This window comes from Amblyomma mixtum, chromosome 8, assembly GCF_055824585.1.
Source record: "Amblyomma mixtum isolate Tamu chromosome 8, ASM5582458v1, whole genome shotgun sequence".
Taxonomy (NCBI): domain Eukaryota; kingdom Metazoa; phylum Arthropoda; class Arachnida; order Ixodida; family Ixodidae; genus Amblyomma; species Amblyomma mixtum.
Genome location: NC_143019.1, coordinates 58456918 through 58479398, shown reverse-complemented (window position 1 = coordinate 58479398; position 22481 = coordinate 58456918). Strand labels below are relative to the sequence as shown.

General features: G+C 48.2%; 1 protein-coding gene across 1 annotated transcript; it reads right to left on the bottom strand.

The window, feature by feature from the left end:
* Nucleotides 1-758: 758 nt before the first annotated feature.
* LOC149332587 (neprilysin-1-like) lies at nt 759-22039 on the bottom strand. The gene is made up of 4 exons (XM_089558216.1): nt 21877-22039; nt 8624-8853; nt 3454-3597; nt 759-1112 (listed from the first exon to the last, which is right to left on the bottom strand). Exons 1-4 carry the CDS (start codon nt 22037-22039, stop codon nt 759-761), a joined length of 891 nt encoding a protein of 296 aa, XP_089414342.1.
* Between the last annotated feature and the right edge of the window lie 442 nt (nt 22040-22481).

The window sequence follows — 22481 nt, the reverse complement described above, 5'->3', positions numbered from 1 at the left end:
CAAGACAAATTAGTCCTTTCTTGCTAAAGTTTATTCAAAACTTTGTTTACTTAGGTTTCTAAAGCAATTGGGTTGAACAATGATCACTTTATTCTTTAAGATGGCGCTAACGTTGCTCATTTACTGGACGTTACAGAAACCATAATGAGCGTCCGAGAATTATCAGCGACGAATGCACATGATGCCACAGGCCCCTAAAAACACTTTTTTTTTGCTGTAATAAACCCCTTAACTTAGAAGAGAGTGAAGACGGTCTTCTTTTAGCAGGATTTCTAAATAACTGAGCGCCGCAACTATGCGACCGTTAGTGCTGGTAACATTTGCACAGCAGCACGAATCAGGGCACACAGTTGAGTACCGCAATAAAGAAAAGAATAGCACGTGAGTTGCGCCTAGACGTAACCAATTCTAGGTTGCCATTTTCGAGTCCGCAGTGTTCATTTCTAATTCCGAATACCGACAAAAACAACATTATGCATCTGCAAAAAAAAAAAAGCACCCACAGCCGAAGTATAGCTGCAATAGTAGTAGTACCCACTGCAAAATCATATGACACGTAAGTTTTACATAGCGGCTTACGAAACTCAAGGTTGACAATCACTACAGTTCAAAACGACAGAGTTCATTAGCGATATGAAGATGTAGCGCGTAGCCATGGAGTTATAAGTTTGTCCATGCGAAAAAAGTATTGCCATTCAATTCAGGAATAAAAGTGGGTGAACAGGGCGGCCTTGTGTTCTGGTGTTCCGTGATCAGCCTCACCAGAAATCGCACCTATTCGTCGGGTTCATAAAGGAGCCCGCTTTGCATGAGAACGCGGCAGCAAACTCGGGCATGTTCAAAAGGGGCACGAGGCATCGGGACCGAGTGTGCCAGTAGCGTCCGCCGGGGTATCGACGTTGGTTGCTCTTGTTAGAACCACACCACTTGAGGCAGTGCGCGACGAAGAAAGTCATCTCGGCGTTGAGGCCGAGGTCTGGAGGAACCCTGGTTCGCTCGGCGGCCGGTAGGCGCTTGAACGCGGCGTAGGTCAGGAGCATGCCCGTGAAGTCGGCGAAACCCTCGGAGTCAATCCGGTCGTCCGTCATCCTTGCGCGCGCTGTTGACTCCACCTGGATCGTTGTGGTATTGATTGTGTATTGTGGCATTGTTGGAGTATTGTTTTTATTTATTTTTATTTTATTTAGGGCATACAGCAGGCCCAGTGAAGGGCCCTGGCAGGAGGGGCACAATAAACACAATACAAAAAGCACAAAACAAAAGTACAAAGCAAGCAGAAAAAAATCAATGAACGGCCTGTTCAATGGCATCAATGTCAACTGTTGATTATGGTGGTAACTGATTCCACTCGGTAATGGTGCGGGGAAAAAAAGAGAATTTGAATATGTTAGTTCTGGCAAAGTAAGGTTTTAACGATTCAGTGTGCCTGTTTCTTGTTGACCTGGACGTTATCGGTTGGAGATAGAAATCGGGAGCCATTGGCAGTTTGTTATTTTTCAATAGAAAGAGGTATTGACTGAGGTATTGACTACGGTATTGACTGAACTGCTTGTGGTACTGACGGCAGGTTTTCCATAACATATACTACTCCCATATTGGCACTAAGAGCAAAGCAAGCATCTTCAAACCACACAACATCCCCGCATGCCTTGGCCACCACAAAAAGTACGTGAATATAAATGCAGGAGCGATGCATTTGGCAACTCTTTTTTTTTTCAAAGACCACTCGTTAATAGAGCCGTTTGCCACCCTTCGTTACCGCTATCTCGTTAAAGTGAAATGTTCTATTTCGCTTTGACGCAGGTCACATCATTTATTCGTTAGATTAGAAGCTGTTACCTGTGCGCGCCTGCAATGCTTGGTGTGTTCAGCGTGTTTAACAGTGTATACCCCTTTGTTCTCATCTTTGCACACATTAGAAGTTTTTATGCTGAATTACTTGTGCATTTAAATGTTTACTGAGTTGATGTTTTTACTTTCTGTTTAAGTGTTTTTTTAAGGGCGTGGGGGAGGGGGGTAAACTACTCAGTTGAAGCTTTATTTACAATGAGCTCTGCATATACATGCGTACTGAGTTGATGTTTCTTTTTGTTTTGCACTATTTTGTAGATGATGGTGCTACTTTTGTTTTGTCATTTACCTGCACTTATGTGTTATTTTATATGTGTAAACTGAAATAAATGTCATTTTTCACATAGTTGCAGAGTAGCCGGACACGCGTCACTATATGACCTCTCATACTTGAGCACCCCGATGTACGCGTCCTGACGCGAACACTGAACCGCCTTATTACATCACAGGTCTAAAATCGTTGAACGTGAATGCAACGAAACTCTGTATAGCAAGATAGCCGCTGCGGTGGCTCAGTGGTTACGGCGCTCGGCTGCTGACCCAAAGGTGCGGGTTCGATCCCGGCCGCGATCGAATTTCTATGGAGGAGAAATTCTAGAGGCCATGTACTGTGTGATGTCAATACACGTTAAAGAACCCCAGGCGGTGGAAATTTCCGGAGCCCTTCACTACGTCGTCCCTCATAGTCTGAGTCGCTTTGGGACGTTAAAACCCCATAAACCATAAATCACCTGTATAGCATGCTCCTCGATAATACGACGTGTGTTAATTCCTCAACACTGTCACCATTGAAGCCTCTGCATTTGTCAACTCCATGTAACGTCTACTCCTCCGTTTCCTTCTTGGCGTACCTGTGAGCTCAAGACTTAAGGGGAGAGCTTCTTTACTATTTGAGCTAAGGCACGAGCTTTGTCGCACCTTTACAGCATCCAGCTTATCGGTAGTACACCGCAGTGAAGTACAGTCCTCGGGGAAAATCAGCACAGGTAATTGGCCCAGTATTTCAAATGGATGATTTCACTCTTGCCGTTTCTAGGACTAGCCTCTGCCAATAGGTTTTCAATATTGGGTCAATCACCTGTGCTGGTTATGTACCCCGTACTGCTTGCTTATAAATCACATGCGTAACGAACGTCACAACATTCAAACTATTTATACGTGAACGAAATAAGCACGTGGTTTCGTTAAGTGAAGATAAAACCGCAACGTTTAGGACTTTGAGTTCATTGGTTAATGGACACCAGAGCACAAAAATTGGTGTGGTTTAGCTCTGGTTAAACCTGGTGGGTTGCTAAAGCAATAGAAGCAGTAGCGCAACTAGATTCAGGTATAGACTCTTCGTCGGTGACGTCCATGGCGAGACCCATCGAAGAGCGCCGCACCACCGGCTCCTCCTGGTTGCGGTGGAGAGAGCAAGCTGACGTCACGCGTCGCCATAGCAACGGAGAGGCTGACGTCACACCATCTGTTAGGCGCGACGGCGGCTCCTCGAGGAGCAGGGGGGTCCACGGACCACGCGACGAGTGGCTGGACCTGGCGTAGTATTGCTTTCGCAATAAAACTACCGAAGACGCGTGTTTAACCGCTGCTAGGATTACGTACCCGTTCGTATGAAGCCCTCAGGCAGAGCACCTTTTTAGCGTACTCCCGCATCGTCGTCGTGTTCTCGTAGTTAACACTACTGACCCTGTCGTCTAACGTGATTCCATAAATGTCGTATCCGTGCATTATTTCATGGCCGATGACCTGCGAACCAAGTTTAAGACCTCAGGTTGACATCTCGGGACTGAATGAAACATGGATCATGGAAAAAAGGAAAACAAGCTCATCTCATGACACGAAGTAGGTGAGGACACGTTGAATGAAAGTGACTTCCGTCCTGTTAATCATCTGGGCAGTTGTCATCACAATCTCTGTACATTGTTATCCGATAAGTGCGACGAGAGCGGCGTCTTAAATGCCTTTATTCCGCATATACTCACACATCTTGATCTTTCTTTGTGTGAGCAGCGCGCCTCTCCTGGATTCTACGCACACCTTTACAAAAATTTCTTTACACAGTCTATGGACTGTCGATAGGCTTCTGTCTCTAAAGTCCATTACAAATCCTAGAGAATAGTCTAACGCAATAAATCCGATTGGCAGTCTTTAGGCATTCTATAAATTTTTGGCGATACACTTCTAGTGGACTTTTATTTATAAACAGTCTATAGACTATGAATAGACAAAAAGAAATATCTATAGGAAGGCAGTAGTCTATAGGCAGTCTATAGAGTGTCTATAGATGATTTTTATAAGAGAAGTATACCAGACTCGTGGTCTGACCAACGTCGCATTCTTTTTATTTAGGGTGCATTAGCTGGTTAGGTTTGCCCAATAGTCTGCGAACATTGTACATGGCGGATAACTTTCACAACGCTACAAGACTGAAAGTGAGAGCTGATGCTCAACTAATGTGACGCAACAGCCGAAACACCTGAGCAGTACAAGATTATGTGAAGACCTTCAAAGAAGGCCCACCTGGCTACATGGGCCCCAAAGGTGACAAGTGCAGTTATGCCAAGAATTCCTTCATTGAAGATGGGGAAAATCTTTGACCAATTTCGGCTCCACTTTTGTGAATAGATGGCGTTTTCGGGCCTACGTAATTACATATTATTCAAGGACAGGCTGCTGGCCCGAAAGACGCGGGTTCGATCCCGGCCGCTGCGGCTGAATTTCTTTGGAGGAGAAATTCGAGGCCCGTGTACTGTGCGATGATGTCAGTGCACGTTAGAGAGCCCCAGGTGGTCGAAATTTCCGGAGCCCTCCACTACGGCGTCTCTCATAGCCTTAGTCGCTTTGGGACGTTAAACCCCATAAACCAAACCAAACCATCAAGGAGAGGGCTGAGTCGGGCTGGTTGGTTCATGTCGAATGGTACGCCAAAACAGCGCTGACGGACAGGACGGAAGAAGATGAGACAAACGCATGTCTTTGTCTTTGTGTTTTTCTGATCTTCTTCCGTCCTGTCCGTCAGCGCTGTTTTGCCGTACCATTTTACATATTATTCACTCGCAGAAAACTGAGAGTATACTTTTCAACATGTGAGGCGCCTTTTAAAGCCGCTTCCTGCACTTTCATTTGCAGTTGCAGCAGATATTCTTCGCAGTTCATTGCAGTTGCGGCCAAAAGACCTCCATTGGGGCCCATGAATTCCACGCGGCTATTACGATCAACGATCTTTCAAAGCTGCAATTCTTCCACAACCTCGAAATGGGTGGACTGCTGCGCTGGAGGTAAGTAGGAATGGGTTCACAACAACAACAAAAAATGTAGCTTCCTAAAGGTAGCCATCATAGCACGGTGTCATCAAAGTAGTTTCGTAGCGTTTGGTTCGAGCAGTACTCTCATAAGGATGTAACATCGATCAGAATGCGACATTATATGCATTATCAGCTTTTGTGTATTTGTCACTATATCCTAAATTCCTTTGCTATACAACGATGAACGTTGCTATGATGTTTATCTCTTGATTCGAACACTTGGTGTTTGTGTCCTGCTTTGTACATGTAGATTATTAAATAAAATGCTCTTTTTTCGTTATAAGCACGTCGACAGCCATATTATGTGCCATAGTGCTCTAGCGTTGTGTACCTTTACGTTTTGTACAGGCACATTTCCACATCAGTTGAAAATAGCTCGTGGCACTGCCATTCATGAAGGGGGTGACATTAAGGATTAAAAAAATTATAGGCCGATCTCCATTCTTTCAGTTTTCTCTAAGATTGCGGAACTTGCAATCAACACACGTCTTTCTCAATATCTCGACAAAAACCATGTCATCTCCAAGCAACGGTACGGATTTAAAAAAAAAAAAACAACTGAGGCCATATGTATCAGCAGCGCGAACACCACACAGGAAGAAGAAGGAGAAGAACGTAAAGAGCGCTGAACTTCCAACTTTTATTTGAGCAAAAACTGAACCCGCACTTTTATACACATACCAGGTAAAATCCCACCAGGGGGGTAATCAAGGCGCGCGATCGAATTGGGACCAACACGATGTCCAGGGCATCAAAATGATAACTACTATCGCACTATACAAAGACTTCCATGAAATGAAGTACGAATGTCATGCGGAAAAACAAGACAATGTAAAAACAGGGTTGAGGGCGCGAATTTTGCTAAAAACATGGGAAGGCAAGAAAACGGTAAAAAGGTAAAAACAGGGTTGAGTGTGCGCAAATGGAAAAATGGAAAAACAGAGTTGAGGGCGCGAATTTTGCTAAAAGAAAAAAAACATGAGAAGGCGAGACACGGTAAAAACGTAAGCGATGCGAAGGGATGAGCTCCAACAATTAACACGGCTAGAACGAAAATGCAGTATGCCCATAAAAACCAGGTAAAATCAGGTAAAACCAGAGAGAAAGGTGATTTCTTTTTCAGAGAATGAGATGGAAGGGGTGCTTACGCAACCTTCCTTGAGCCCTGAGATGTAGGTAGCTTCAATGATTTCGCGTGTTAGTTGGTTTTTATGTTTCTTTAAGACGGTTGCTTTCTTAAAATGAGGAATGCACTTCTTTTGGCTGTCACATACGCTGCAATGGGCGGGCAGGTTCCTCAACGGCACCCCAGTTAGATCGTTCCTAGGTTCCATTAACCTTTCGTTTAAGCATCTTCCTGTTTGGCCTATGTAAGCCTTACCGCAAGCTAAAGGTAAGCTATGTAAGCCTTACCGCAAGCTGAGGCCGCCTTACTGGAAATCAAAGAAAAGCTAATAGAAAACATGGAAAATGAACTGTTAACAGTTCGCATATTCCTTGATATCAGGAAAGCGTTTGACTCGGTCAACCATAAGATATTGCTTGAAAAGATGCCGTGTTATGGAATACGCGGCGTTCCTTTAACCTTATTTATTTATTTATTTATTTATTTATTTATTTATTTATTTATTTATTTATTTATTTATTTATTTATTTATTTATTTATTTATTTATTTATTTATTTATTTATTTATTTATTTATTTATTTATTTATTTATTTATTTATTTATTTATTTATTTATTTATTTATTTATTTATTTATTACAATACCTTCAGGGCCCCAGTGGGGCGTTACAGAAGGGAGTGGTTAAAAAAAAGTATAGACAATGCAGCAAAATGAAAACAAAAAGTAAATGCAAAATGTAATGTAATACAGCAAAGAAAGAAAAAAACTTGTACTTGACTTGTACTGTACTTGACAACCGATCTCAAACAACTATCATTGACGGTATTTCATCTGGGATCGGTCAGATATTGTCTGGTGTGCCACAGGGCTCCGTTCTAGGACCAACGTTGTTATTATATATTAATGATATCGTCAACCTTCGTCCAGCAGACAACATTATAATCTATGCAGACGATACCAACTTATTTTTTTCAGGGCAAGATAGTAATATTTTGCAAGCAGCCTCCAATAGTTGGTTATCCCAATTGTCTGTCTGGTTAAAGTCAAATAGGTTAGAACTTAATGTCAGGAAAACAAAGTACATACTGTTTAGAGAAAAAACAAGGAAGTTCCGAACAACTTCCAAATTCACTTCGAACAAACTGCGATAATCGTGTCAGCTCTACAATGTTCCTTGGAGTCATTTTTGAAGAACATTTACTCTGGACAGAACATGTAAACTACGCCTGCACTAAAATGGGTCGCTCTGTTGGTATCTTAAATAAATTTCGCAAAATACTGCATCGAAAATTCAAACTACAAGTTTATTTCTCTCTAGTCTTTTCGCATGCACAATATTGTTTGTTGATCTGCGGAGCGACTACCTCAACCAATCTTGTGAAAGTACTGACTTTTCAAAAAAGAGCTGTACGAGCGATTGATAATTTACATTACAGTGAGAGCACGGGTCCTTCCTTTCTCAACCATAGACTGCTTACGATCACGGCCGCTTACTACAAGAAGCTTGCTGTTTACACCAGAAACCTTATGAAAGGAAACTGGCAGTCTTTTGAGAGCACATATTTAATTTCCCAAACAGCATACAGACTTAGGCACCCTCAATACCATGCATCCAAATCCCGTACAAACTATGGGTTCCAAAAACTAACACACATAATTCCTCATAAATTAAACACATATCCATACTTAACAGAATTGTCACTACGAAATATGTCCGAGATCAGATTTAGGAAAACTGTTCATGAATATTTTTATTATAGCAAGTTGTGGTGTGTTTGTACCTAATCATTTTTGTCTTTGTTGTGTTTTGCTATTAGTTTTGTTGTGCTTAGCCCTATGCATGACTGATCTCTGTTTCGTTGTCAATATATCCGCTGCTTTTCTAGTTTGTGTTACTTATGAAAATTTTGTACCATTGCCAAGTGCCATTTATTTTTTTTTACATGGGGAGGGCAGGCCTCTGTCAGGCGCTACTAGGCGCCTTTAGCTTGCTCTCCCTTGTTTGCAGTCTCTGTACTGGCCAAACAAAACCAATAAATTAAATAAAAATTAAGCTGTTGTAGGGGAGCGGAGCCCCCCGCTTCAAGCCTATACCTAGTCATTTTGTCCAAGTCCCTCACATCTTTAATGTGAATAAACCTGACTGACTGGTTGATCGATTGTAAAGATCAAGCTCTATTAAGGCACTCCGATATAACTCATTGACTCACTGACTTAGTGACTTGGATTCCAATGCTACTTGTTTCGCTCTTTCCAGGTTCTCACCAGCTAATGCCACAACAAGGCCATTCATGAATACCTAGGCAGTCATCAAGGTAGCTAGAATCCCGAGAATCCTTACCTGTCCCAGACCACCGTAGTTCATCGCAGGCGGGCCTTCTTCGATGAAAAGCGGCGGCTGTACGATGCCTGCAAGAATGGTCATTGTGTTTCGCCCTGGCTGGTAGTAAGCGTTGGCGACGCCAGTCGTGAAGTTTTCCGTAGCATCCTCTTTGAAGATGCGACTAGTCAACAAACGGTACGACTCCAGGTACGGCGTGAAGAAACTGTCGCCAACATCCGGGAAGTCCTCTGCGCCCACGTCGACAAAAAAGAAATTAACATGGACAACAGATAAAACGTGTTCGATTAAATTTCACCGGAAATTTCTTCATGATCACATGCGTGACAAAAGTTCCGGAATGAAGTGGTCATCCACGGACTAAACGCGGCATGAATAAACAAGATTGATAGCAAACCAAAATGGCAGGAAACGTTTCTGATGTCTTGTGTGTAGCGTTCTATACAATTAAAACCTAACAAAAAGGTGTAAAATGAGGAGCAAAATAATGTAAACAAAACTAAGCACTTGAACAACCCAAACAGGCAGCTGGTGAGGGAGTTGTTAGCGGATTTAATCGCTACTAATTGTCTGTGCAAGCACTCTCACAATCTGATGTCACCGAAGCTTTGAAGGTTGGTCGGTGCGATGTATAGGGTTTCGTGGCACATTAGGCACTGACGATATCATGCGCTGAAAGCAAGGTTGAATACGTGTAGGTTTTGCTGTGCTAGGAAATTTCTTTGGTCCACAGTATACAGAATAAAGAACGTAAAAAAAAAAATTCCACGAGTACTCTTTCTTGAAGAAGGATATCTGGGGCATAAAAGTTTTTTTTCTTATGCTCTCAAGTTTAACGAATGCAGAAATATATGTGCCGTTTCTCACTGAACGACTATTGTTGTAGCGAGTTGGTTGTAGTACATTACTGGACAGAGAAAACCAAGAAAGTTCCTCCGGATAAGGCGACTGCAAAAGAAGCGGTTCTGCGTACCTCAGGTGCTCTAAAAAATCCTGGTCCTCCACCCTCATAGTCTGTTTTTATTTTATTTTATTTTATTCAATACTGCCAGCCTCCATTTGGTGGCCAAGGCAGGAGCGGTACAAGGATATATTGTACATCGCGACAAAACAAAGCAAGTTAAAATGCGAATAAAGAAGCAGAAGCTAACACACAGGGTTTCATAGAAAGACAAAGAGCAAGATTAAACGCACTCGGTTACCTAAAATACAAAAGAAAGCAAACAAAAGAGCATGAATGAATACACTGCGCTTAAAATGACGATATGACAGCAGATAAAAAAAGACTTCTGATCTGTCAAGCGGACCACGTCACACGGAAGCCCGTTCCATTCCAATATCGTTCGTGGAAAAAAAAAGAAAACTGATACGCTTTCGTTCGGCACCATGGCACCATGATTGTCAAATTGTGTTTATGGCGCGTTGGTCGTGAAGTGTTGTATGCCATGTAGGCCTCAAAATGTTTGTTAAGTTATTAACAATCCCATGCAACATTTTTAGACGGTGCAACTTGCGACGAGATTGAAGTGTATGCAGTTCAGATTGCCTCAATAGATTAGTAACGTCGCTTCGAGACGTTCAGCCCCACAATTAACAATTTACCATGTACATATGCACTCCAGACTAATAACGCTGTATTCGCATTTTGTTCCCTCAAGTTTATATCCACCATAAACGGCGCAGGATGCCTTGTTCCGAACACACGAACCAGCCAACAACAACTGATACCTACGCTATACTTTCCACCTGGGCTAAACAATTAAGTCACTGCTGTGCTTAGAGGTTCCAGGCGAAAGCACTTCCAAGGTAAATTTTCTGAATTTAGAAATAACTCGTCCAAGGCTTGGTCTGTGGTTAACGAATTGAGGGTTCGACCCCGGAAAGGCGCATACCAAACTATTGCTAAGAATTTCGGTCCACCATCTATAACATTAGCAGAGCAATTTAATTCCTTTTTCTCTATTGCAGCAAGCTGGTCCGGTAATACTGCTAGTTATTGTATGTCACAATCGGTGGTTGAGTCTGCCTTCCTGCCTGAGTGTACTGAAGATGATATTCGTCACATGTTATTCAACTTCGAACAGCGCAAATCGGTTGGATTAGATGGTGTGTCTGTGGACGTCCTTCGCAGAAATTTCGAGGCCCTGAAGAATGTTCTTTTAGCAATTATAAATAACATTATAGCCACGCAAGTAATACCGCCTGGCCTCAAAGAAGCGCTTGTAGTTCCTCTCTTCAAAAGCGGACAGGTTAATGTTGCAACAAACTACAGACCCATTTCGATACTTTCGTGCATTGCTCTCATACTTGAAAAACATTTTTTTCACGTAATTCAGAGCTTCATTGATGCGCACAACATACTGTCGCCTAATCAATACGGATTTACATGCGGCCGTGGCACTAGGTTAGCATTAGATGAATTAACCGATTTCCTTAATAGTACTCTCGAAAGTAGCGCACTCGCTTGTGCATTATTTCTACAGGTATCAAAAGCTTTTGAGTACGTAACCTATAAAATATTGTATATACTTCGTAAACACCACAGCTATGGCTTCCGAGGACCCTTCCTAACTTTCTTTGAGAATTATTTGCACGGTCGAGTCCAAGTAGTAGTTTTCGGAAATATTAAACGTAAACCTACACAGTTGACCGCAGGAGTTCTTCAGGGGCAGATTTTAGCTCCCCTTTTATTCAACTTGTACATTAATGATCTCAGTCAAGCAATTTTTCACTGTCGGGTGTTTCAATACGCAGATGACATGCTTTTAGTATCTCGTCATACTAATTACCATCAAGCCATGGCTGAATTACAAACTGACACTGTAAATGTTATCAGTTGGTACCGTAACAACTCAATTTCTATTAACCAAAATAAAACTAAATTAGTCTGTTTTCACGATCCGCTGAAATCTGTTTCTGTCATCACTCCAGTGTTTCTTCATTCTCCTCTCTGTAACAATTGCTCTTGCTCTACTATTCCATACCTCTCAGGTTTATGCCAGACGTGCGGCGCTTCGGCTCCGTCATTTTTTGGCAGGAGCCTCGGCTCAAGTCATCGGACCCCCTCAATTTTGCTCCCATTGGATTTGGCAAGTTCATCGGCATCTGTGGACACCAATTTCATCTAGGTGGGCCCACTTTTACAAATTTTAGAGCGGTTTTTCCTACCCGCCTCCGGCGCCGACGCTAAGCCTAACAGCTGCGCCGGCGTTCGGCTGCAAGGGAGCCGCTTTCGGCAAGATGGCAGAAACGCTTCTGCAACGCGGCTATGACCCGGACGCCATGTCTTGGTCGACCGTTCCCGTCACTGTGGAACCCAAATCGGCGCCCGCGGACCCGATCCGCAATGCATCTCTCCTCCGTCTACTTGAGCACCGCTCCAGACGAGAGACCAAGGTAGAGGCGAACGCCACGCCAACCACCGGCAAGGCTGCTGCTACCCGCCAAGCTGGCCGCAAACCCGTGACCAAATGGAGGCCCAAGCCTCTACCAAAATTCAACCAAGACGACTTTGTCATCGTCATCAAGCCCCGGAAATCATTGGCCATCCGGGACGCCTTTGAATACGGCGAACTCGGTGCAGCGTTCGGCGCTTTCCTCGGGGCGCCTAACGCGGCCGAGTTGAGCCTCCTCCTATGCAAGGAGCAAAATTTGATCGTAGCTACCACCCGGAACGCTCACGTCGCAGACCGTCTGCTAGGCGAGTTTTCCATCAAATCGACCAAAGGAGATGTGCCTCTCGCCGGCCATCTGAAAGAACATCAAGAGGACGTCTGCTATGGGGTCATTACGGTGGCCAACCAAGAGACGTCTGAGTCTCTCCAACCTTGCGTGCAGTGGAGGAGCGGCACTTTACTAGATATCCGCAAGTTCGGCTCCTCAAACAAGGCCAGGCTTACCTTTGCCGGCACGGTGAGGCCTCGATACGTGCACTACAACTCCGAGATTGTCACAGTGCAGCCATATTTCCGCACTATTCCGGCCTGCAGCTTGTGTCGAACTGTCGGCCATCGGGTGGACTCTTGCCCCAACCCAACCCAAGACACGTGTGGCCTGTGTGGACAGCAGGCACCCGTAAAAGAGGGGGTGCGGACCCCTCACGAGTGTCAGCCAAAATGTGCGGTTTGTGGTGGTGGCCATGCCACGAACTCGCGGGACTGCACTGCAAAATATCGCCATACCAAGCCAGCCGCCCCTAAGGGCGGGAAATCCAGCGGGACGGGCAGGCAGCCACGTCACCCAAGCAGCATCGGCAGCGATGCTTCAAAACGGCAGACGCCTACCAGCGGGAAGGACGCCAAGAGCTGTCAAGTGCCACCAACGCCCCCACACGGCGGCCAGGAGAAGCAAGCCCGCTCCCAAGACAACAATGGCGCGACCGGCTCCTGGGCCAACGCCGTCAAAAATGGCAAACAGGTGAGCGGTTCAGGCAGGGTTGCCTCCTCCTCCCACGTCCTCTCCCCTCCCCCTCGCTCGGCGGCTGACGCTGAGCTCCACAACATTGTAGCTTCTCTCCGGGCACAAAACGAGATGCTACTTGCCAAAATTGAAGCCTTAGAGGCTAAAACAACTCCCCCTCCCCCTAGTAACTCCGACGCGGACGCTATGGAGAGCGAGACGGCGGCGACGCCGGCTCTGGAACCTTCCCTTGCCGAAGTCGAAGCCCGTCTAAATTCCAAATTTGACACCCTGTTGGAGACAGCGATGGAACGCCTCATCGCTAGAGTCATGGAGGCTATCCCCTCTATGATCGCTCAACACGTCGCGACTAACACCCGCCTTTCTCGCAGAGCCGGTCCTCTTAAGGACGTATCTGGTCGGCCCTCCAGATTGTCCCGCCGAGTAAATGACCTTGACGATGACGAAGACAGCTGCCCCCCTCTAGGTGCTGAGCTTCAGCCCCTGGTATCTGGCTCGGGGGCAGCCTCACTTCAACCTCTCACCTCTAAATCTGAGCATGGCGGGACACCCCCGGTGTAGGCGCTCCCCCCTTTCCAAATCGGCTTCCCCCATTACGATTACTCAGTGGAACTGTCGGGGGCTCCGGTCCCGTTCCAAGCGGGCCGACCTCCGACTTTTCCTTTCAACCTTTGAGCATTTGCCAGCCGTGGTTGCCCTCCAAGAGCCAGGGAAAGGCGCCGCACTAACAAATTATACGACGTTCCAGCAGGACCCCTCGTCTTGTCTGTTAGTCCATAGAAATTATACAGCCAACCAGGTCGACTTAGACATACAACTTGAATACTCCTATGTAATGGTGACCCTCCTCCCACTGCGCAAGCAGGATGCACCGCTACACATACTCAATGTATACTGGAATCCGAAATTGCCGAATGTATCATTCGCGGACCTCTTTAGCCGCGCGCTGAGAGTTGCGGGTCGGGACCCCCTCCTGATTGTGGGCGATTTCAACGCTCCCGCTCGGATGTGGGGTTACTGTCGTGAAGAGAAGCGGGGACGCAAGTTGGCGGAGCTTGCGTCAACTCTGGGCCTCACTCTTCACACTGACCCCCTCCATCCAACTCGTATAGGCAACTCCGTGACTAGGGATACCTGTCCGGACTTGACCTTCACCCGCAACATTCAGTATGCAGACTGGGTCAACACCGAGGAAACCCTCGGCAGCGACCACTGCCTCCTGAACACAATGATTAGGACCCATCCTTTCGCACGACCAACAACGCAAGCCCGACTCCCAGATTGGACCAAGTTCAGGCAAAATTATAACACTACCACACCCATACATGAGCAAGGCTACCAGTCTTGGTCACAACATTTGGTCTCTTGCCTTCGCTCCTCCGAAACTCAAATTCAACTCTCAGAGGCGGTCTCGGATGTGGACAACCACCTGCTCCACCTCTGGGAGGCCCGGCATTGCCTCGTCCGTCGGTGGCGCCGGCAAAAGCACAACCGAAAACTTAAAGCTCGCATCGCCGAGCTCACTCAACGAGCGGCTGAGTATGCGGCCCAACTCGCCGACTCCAACTGGGTGGCCCGATGCAATACGGCCGCGCGGCAAATGTCCAGCCGGAACACGTGGCGGCTCTTTCGCGCCCTAATTGACCCAACGCAAACACGCATGGAAACTCAAAAACACCTCCAAAGAGCAATACACAGCTTTCAGGGCAACACAACTCAATTGGCGCACAAGCTCCGGGACCAGTACTTGTGCACCACACAGGACCCCCGCGGGCCGGCGTACTCTTATGCAGGTTCTGGGAACGTTCAGCTGGATCAACCGTTCCAGCTCCACGACCTGAGGGCGGCCCTGGCAAAAATGAAACGCGGCACCGCTCCGGGTCGGGACAAAATTACAGTCAAATTGTTAGCCAACCTCCCCGACCTGGCATACCTGTCTTTATTGAATTACTGTCGTGTCCGGTCGCTGTGTTGAATGCAGCGAAATACGCACACGGTACTTTTAGACTTCGTTTATTTAAAGCCGATGAGGGTGCGACCAGCGTCGACCGAGGCAGGAGCCGAACTGGCCGCCCGAAGAAAGGAGGGAGCTGAGAAGCGTCCACGGGAGGGAGTGGCTTCCCAGAACAGGAGGAGGGTGCGGGGGCGCACCGTGGGGGGGCATCTGGTGACAGCGTGCGACGAGGGGCAAGCGGTCGTTAGGAGGAGGATTGAGTGGTCGTTAGGAGGAGGATGCGAACTGTCGTTAGGAGGGGAATGCGAGTGGTCGTTAGGAGGGGGCGCGCACACACAAAAGCAGTAAGGGGACACAACACTTCCTTCCCCCTTAGAAAGTTGCCTGGTATCGTGCAGGGGGTCGGCGCTCACGCGTGGAGGCGCGCTGGCTTTGTGCGCTCGGGGGAGAAACACTTGTAGGCTGGCTGTTGTTCGCTGTGTCTCCTAGGTCTGTCCTGGGCGAAGTCTCTTCTTCCGGGAAGGGGTGCCAGGCTATGTGGGAAAATGGTGCACGTGTTCTCTCCGCTGGCGGACAGCTCTCAGACGGCGTCGTAAATCTACGCAGCTGGTTGAGATGTCGGCGTGCTACTGTGCCATGTATGTTGACGAGCCAAGAGCGCAGGCCTATGCGTCTGACAATTGTAGCTTCCTCCCAGCGTGGCTTTTTCAGAAACTGTCGGGCGAGGACGCGCTGCCCCTCATTAAGCGTGCCGCAGCGCGGAATTGCTTTTTCTTCCCGGAACGTCTCTGCCTTTGGCTCGGGGAGGATGGCTGTGAGCTGGGTTCGCATTTCACGCTCGAACATCATTTTCGAGGGGGTCTCGCCTGTTGTGCTCTGAACCGTCGTGTGCTGCTTGAAGAGAAAGCGCGCAAGGCGGCGCTGCAGCGAGCCTGTCTGATCTCTTTCAAGGGCGCGTTTTAGCTCGGCTACGTAGCGCTCGGCTTGTCCGTTTGTCGCTGGGCGGTAGGGGGCCGATGTAACTGATGAGATCCCGTTGTCGCGATAAAACTTGAGGATCTCCGCAGACACAAACGGTGTTCCGTTGTCCGACACTACCTTGCGCGGCAGGCCGAACGTTGCAAATAGTGATCGGAGGTTGTCAATGACTGCTGCCGAAGTCGTCTGTCCCATTTGCCTTATCTCAAGCCACTTTGTGTAGGCATCTACGACCACAAGGAAAGTGCAGCCCTCAATTGGTCCTGCAAAATCAATGTGCAGTGTGTGCCATGGTGTGTCTGGCTTTTCCCATTCTGGGACAGGAGCTTTCGGCGGGGCGCTCCGGCTGCTCTGGCAAGGCTTGCATTCTCGCACCACTGTTTCGATGTCGTTGTCAATGCCAGGCCACCACATGTAGCTTCTGGCACACTTTTTCATTGCAACGATGCCCCGATGTCCGGCGTGGATGAGAGACATAGCTTGTGCGCGTAGTTCTCTCGGCATCACAACTCGGGACCCAAATATGATGCAGCCGCGGTGGGTGCTCAACTCTGTAGCTCGCCTGCGGTAAGCGTCGAAGTTGTCCCCTTTGAGTTTATGCACGTTGCCTTGTTGAACAGCTGTGTAAACTAGCCGGAGAGCTGCGCACTTCTGCGTAGATGCTGCAACTGTGCCTGCTGTAAGCGGAGGTTCTGGCAGTGCTTCGAACATCAGAACGTCTCCTGGTGGAAATGGTTCGTCAACAGTTGCGTCTAGTGGCAGACGGCTTAGCGCATCGGCGTTTTGATGTTTACCGCATATCATCACGCCTAGTGGAGAAAACCAATTTCTCCCTAGAAGGCTTGATCCTGTGCCCTTCACAACAAGCAGAGGTAGCGTATGGGTCTGGCCGTTGTAGTTAACCTGCACGTTGGCAGAGCCCAATAGTGGCAGATTCTGTCCTGACCACGTTCGCAGGTGCGTGTCGTCTTGTTGCAGGGCGGGTGCGTCAGATGGCCATGAAGTTCGGAACGTGTCCTCACTGATCAGAGTACAGGCTGCGCCGGAGTCCACCTCGAACTTAATCAGCTGGTGATGTACGCTTACTTCTGTAAAAATCTTCGGTCGCGTGCCGAGATTCATGGTGTTCAGGTCGTACAACACAGATGGTGTTGCTGATGTTGTTCCATGGAGATCAGATAGCGGCGTATTCTCTGAGGCGTTGACGCTGTGATTAGGCTGGAAAGGTGACTTTATCTTGGCAAGTCTCCGTTTCGTAATGCATGCTCTTTCGATATGCCCTCGCTTGTGGCAAAAATTACACGTGGCTGACTGGAATCGACATCCCTGGGGGTTGTGTTGGTCGTCACACCGCCAGCAGCGTTGTGCCTTTTTGACCGATTTTACAACAACAGAAGGCTTGCGCACCTGGTTGCTTGTCTGGTGTACCGGCTCGGTGTTCCGGCGAATCCCTCTCTGCTGGTGACCGGCGCTCTCCGCTCGAACGGCGATGTCGTAAGCTTTGCTGAATGTGAGGTCCTTCTCAGCGAACAGGCGCTGCTGCAGTGACTCGTCACTCAGTCCGCACACAAATCTGTCGCGTAACATCACGTCCAAGGGAAGCATGGTGGTGTTAGCAGAAGAAGCTGCGTCTCCCTCCTGCCCGGTAGCTGTTGTCGACAGCGTTCCAAAATTGCAGTCGGCAGCGAGCTTCTTGAGCGCGGCTACGTAGGCGCTCACAGTTTCTGCTCCCAGTTGATCTCGTCGTTGGAAGCGAGCCCGGCTGTAGACCTCGGATGGCCTTGGGTCGTAGTGCTTTTGCAGCGCTTTTACGATGTCGTCGTAAGACACTGCCGCTGGTGTGCTTGGCTGAATAAGGGCGCAGACAGTATCGTAGGTCTGCTCCCCGCACAGCGTCAGCAGGTTGGCCCTCTTCAAGGCTGGGTCTGTGATGTTGTTAGCTTCAAAGTAGAACTGAAGGCGTCCAACCCACGATGACCACGATGAGCCGTTGAATTCTGGTATCTGATTGGGAAACCCTCGCGTAGCCATGGCTTGTCAATAGCGTTGCGTAGCGCGGGTCGAATCCACTTTCTCGTCGCCACTGTCGTGTCCGGTCGCTGTGTTGAATGCAGCGAAAGACGCACACGGTACTTTTAGACTTCGTTTATTTAAAGCCGATGAGGGTGCGACCAGCGTCGACCGAGGCAGGAGCCGAACTGGCCGCCCGAAGAAAGGAGGGAGCTGAGAAGCGTCCACGGGAGGGAGTGGCTTCCCAGAACAGGAGGAGGGTGCGGGGGCGCACCGTGGGGGGGCATCTGGTGACAGCGTGCGACGAGGGGCAAGCGGTCGTTAGGAGGAGGATTGAGTGGTCGTTAGGAGGAGGATGCGAACTGTCGTTAGGAGGGGAATGCGAGTGGTCGTTAGGAGGGGGCGCGCACACACAAAAGCAGTAAGGGGACACAACAATTACATTAACTCAATCTGGCTTGGGGAAGTGCCACTCCCCATCGAGTGGAAGACCGCCCTAGTCACCTTCATTCCTAAAGCTGGCAAGGCCATCAACACGGACAACCTCCGCCCCATCTCTCTGACTTCCTGTGTGGGCAAACTCATGGAGACGATGGTACGTGACAGGTTGTCCGAGTTCATGGAATCCAAACACCTTTTCGCAGACACCATGTTCGGGTTTCGCCCACAAAGATCTGCACAGGATGTCCTGCTACAACTAAATCGGGATGTCCTCGACCCCGTCGAATGCCCTCACAATGACAAGGTCGTACTCGCCTTGGATTTGAAGGGTGCATTCGACAACGTTACCCACGAGATCATTCTCACCCACCTCTCTCAAACTAACTGCGGCAAAAACGCCTTTCAATACATTCGGCAATTTTTAACCGACAGACAATCTTACATTCGAGTCCAGGATAAAGAACATGGCCCTTTTCATTTAGGAACCAGGGGTACACCCCAGGGCGCGGTGCTGTCTCCCCTGTTGTTCAATTTGGCTATGATGCGCCTACCGGCCCAGCTGGGCGCTGTCGCCGGTGTGCAGCATGCGCTGTACGCCGATGACATCACCCTGTGGGCTACACAGGGTTCCCTTGGAGACATTGAGGCCAACCTGCAGGAGGCGGCGACCATAGTGGACCGTTATGCTCGCCGCTGCGGCCTCCAATGCTCCACCCAAAAGTCTGAATTTGTGCACATACGCCCCTCACCAAAGTGCACAGCCAAAATTTCATTGTCTCTTGAGACAGGTCCAATTCCTGAAAATATCGAAGTCCGGGTACTGGGGCTCTTCATACATCAAAACAGACGGTCAGAAACAACATTGGCCAAACTCCGTCAGGTGGGGGACCAGGTGGGCCGCTTGGTCCGCCGGGTTTCTAACAAGCGCGGGGGGTTACGATGTAAGGACGCCTTGCGGCTGGCGCATGCATTTGTAACCAGTCGAATTCTATATTCGACTCCATACCTCCACCTGCGGAAGCAAGACGAGGATTCACTCGAAGTCATCCTCCGCAAAATTATTAAGCGAGCTCTGGGCCTCCCCGTGAACACCTCCAACAAGCGCCTCCTGGGGCTGGGCATGGTGAACACATTTCGGGAGCTCCGGGAAGCCCACTTGACCAACCAATACACACGTCTCTCAAAGACATCGTCGGGTCGCCGCCTGCTTGCCCGACTGCACATCCAACACACCACTCTTATGGAAGAGCGCGTACGTATTCCATCCCAGTGGAGATGCGCCCTCCACGTGCGCCCTCTTCCCGCGAACATGAACCGTGAAGACCATAATGGCCGGCGCCTGGCGCGGGCGGAAGCCCTGGCCCGCCACTATGGATCGAAACCCGGCGTATTCTACGTGGATGCCTCCGGCCCCCACCACGGGGGATGGTACACGGCCGCAGTCGTCCACCCATCCAAAACAGTGAACGGCCTTACTTTCCGAGCCCGTGACATAACACACGCGGAGGAGGTCGCCATTGCGTTGGCTGCATCTGATTCCAATTCAAAAACAATTATTTCCGACTCGCGAGGGGCATGTCGGAACGTCGAGCAGGGCTGGGTACCATATCCAGCCTACCGCATTATCCAAAACAGCGTCTACACCGGGGACCCCGCGCACCGGCGTATCGTTTGGGCTCCTGCTCACATGGGCCTTGAGGGAAATGAGGCAGCTGACGCCGCCGCCCGGGCGCTCTCTCACCGGACATTCCCCTCCGACCCCGACGATCAGGAACTCGAATTCACTCCCGCTTACTCCTTTAAAGACATTGTTTTAGATTATCAATCTGGCCATGGTGTTTATCCCCGCCCGTGTAAAGGTCTCTCAAAGGCGGAGGAGCGGCTTTTGCTTCGCCTGTATACCAATACTTTGCTGTGCCCGGCAGCTCTCAAACACTTCGACCCTTCTTTCTCGGGCAGCTGTCCGCACTGTGCGGAGAAGTCTTCGGACATTTACCACATGGTGTGGGCCTGCCCCTCCAACCCTGCTATCCCCCCTCACCCCAACCCAACCCGGGAGGACTGGGAGGCGACCCTGCTCGGCTGCTCTGACCTGCAGGCCCAACGGGCCTTGGTCGCGCGAGCCCGGGCGGCGGCCGACGCCACTGGGGTCCCGAACTAGGGACCTCCACCTAGTACTTGTAAGGGCTGGCCCCCTCTGGGTCAGCTCATGCAATACCTCCAGTAGTGCATGTGTAAATAAATATTTTCCACCACCACCATACCTCTCAAGTGTCAATTATCTCGGTGTCCATTTCGATTCTAACATGTCCTGGAACGCTCATTTGGCTAACGTTTGTGAAAGGCTGCGCAAAATAGCCTGCCTGCTATTTTCTATTAAATCACTATGGCCAATTTACATAAGGAGTACAATAGCACATGCATTGGCGTACAGTGCGCTCCGATATGGAATCTGTTCTTTTTATTTCTGTTCAGTGTTTTGGCGCAACAAAGTTAATTCTTTACTAAAATCTATAATTCGGGCTGTGATGTATGGTGTGCACATTGCTAACAATTACAATCTTTTTTCATGCTTGCACATGCTTTCGTTCAGGCTATTATTAAAAAAAATGTAATCCTTATGTATATATGGAACAATGAGTTCTGCCTCCCGTATGTCTCCGCCCGAGCATTACGTCCACGCGACCGCTTTACCTTGCCCAGAGTACGGAAAAGATATGGTAAACGTGTCCGTGCCTTTCAAGTACCAGATGTGTTGAACAACCTGTCACAATGTTTTATCTTTCAGTGTTCAGAAAGAAGGTAAATCTGCTATCTTCGATTTGTATGTGTAATTTTGTTCTTTTCTTTTTTTTCTTTTTTTTTCGCCCGTCCTTTCTTACGGTCCTTCCTTAGTTTTATTCGGATTCTTGTGCAGTATTGATTGACTGTGGCGGTCTCTGGCTTGCTCCATTCTGCCGAGCACTGCCCCACAAGCCCATTGTTGGGTTGGGCAGGCTCGTATCTGTACAATGTCATTTTTTCAAATAAATATTTTTATTACTATTATTATTGAGAATTGCTCTCTATCTCTACCTTCTGCCATATTCAGCCCAGTCGAGGAAGCATGGTGACGGTGGTTAAAGCTGCCTTCGAGGACTAATGCAGTAGAGGACCGGAAAAGAGAACTTTCTAATTTTTAGGGCCATTTTCTTTGACGGCAAGGTAAACGTCAGCTCTAATGCACTCGGTCTACACGGTATGAGAACAGCCGCTTGCAATGAGACATCTACGGCCAGGTTCACTTAAGGCTATATGAAAAAAAATATTCGGGGCCTACTGACTAGGTTATAAAAATGTTAAACTATGTTTTTAACGTGAATACCACCTCGACCAAGTGTTAAATCAATAGCTTGATAAGTAAAAACGAAGTATTTTCACTTAGTTGATTATCAGGCCCTACGGAGCTTACTATAGAAGGCCTCTACCAAGGACTCGTTGGCCAGGTAATCCGGGTAACCCATGATGAGGCCCAGACCCATGGCCTTGCGTAAGGTGAAGTTTCGCACAGGGTCCTGGATCCAGGCCGTCGTTGAGAGCTTATTGGCGAGCTCTCGAACCACGTTCAGCGCCATTTCCTTGGCAGAATCCAATGTGGAAAGCGGCGTGACTGCAGAAAGACATGTCGCCGATCACAGACGTTATAACCGAGAGTGCATCTTCACGCAGCAAGGTAGAAAAGATCTCAGCATGGAGCATTACACCATGCTGCGGGCCTTCTCAAGTCAAACTCTCGTGACAGTTCATTTTTTTTTTCTCTTCCCCACCGCTTCAATTTCGACATCATGTGATGGCTGAGATACCTGGTCAATAAGGATCCTCACGAGACATCATGTCCGGCCCACTTTATGGCTTTTATTTTTGTGTCTATACTTCAGAACTGTGGCTTAACGATCCTACCAAACAGGTGCTTTTTTCTGTACATGCAAACAGAGCGGAGCAGGGGAAGTAGTTCCTTCACGCTGCGACTCCTTATTAAAGGCACGACGTCAATAAAATTCCGGACTAATACAAAAT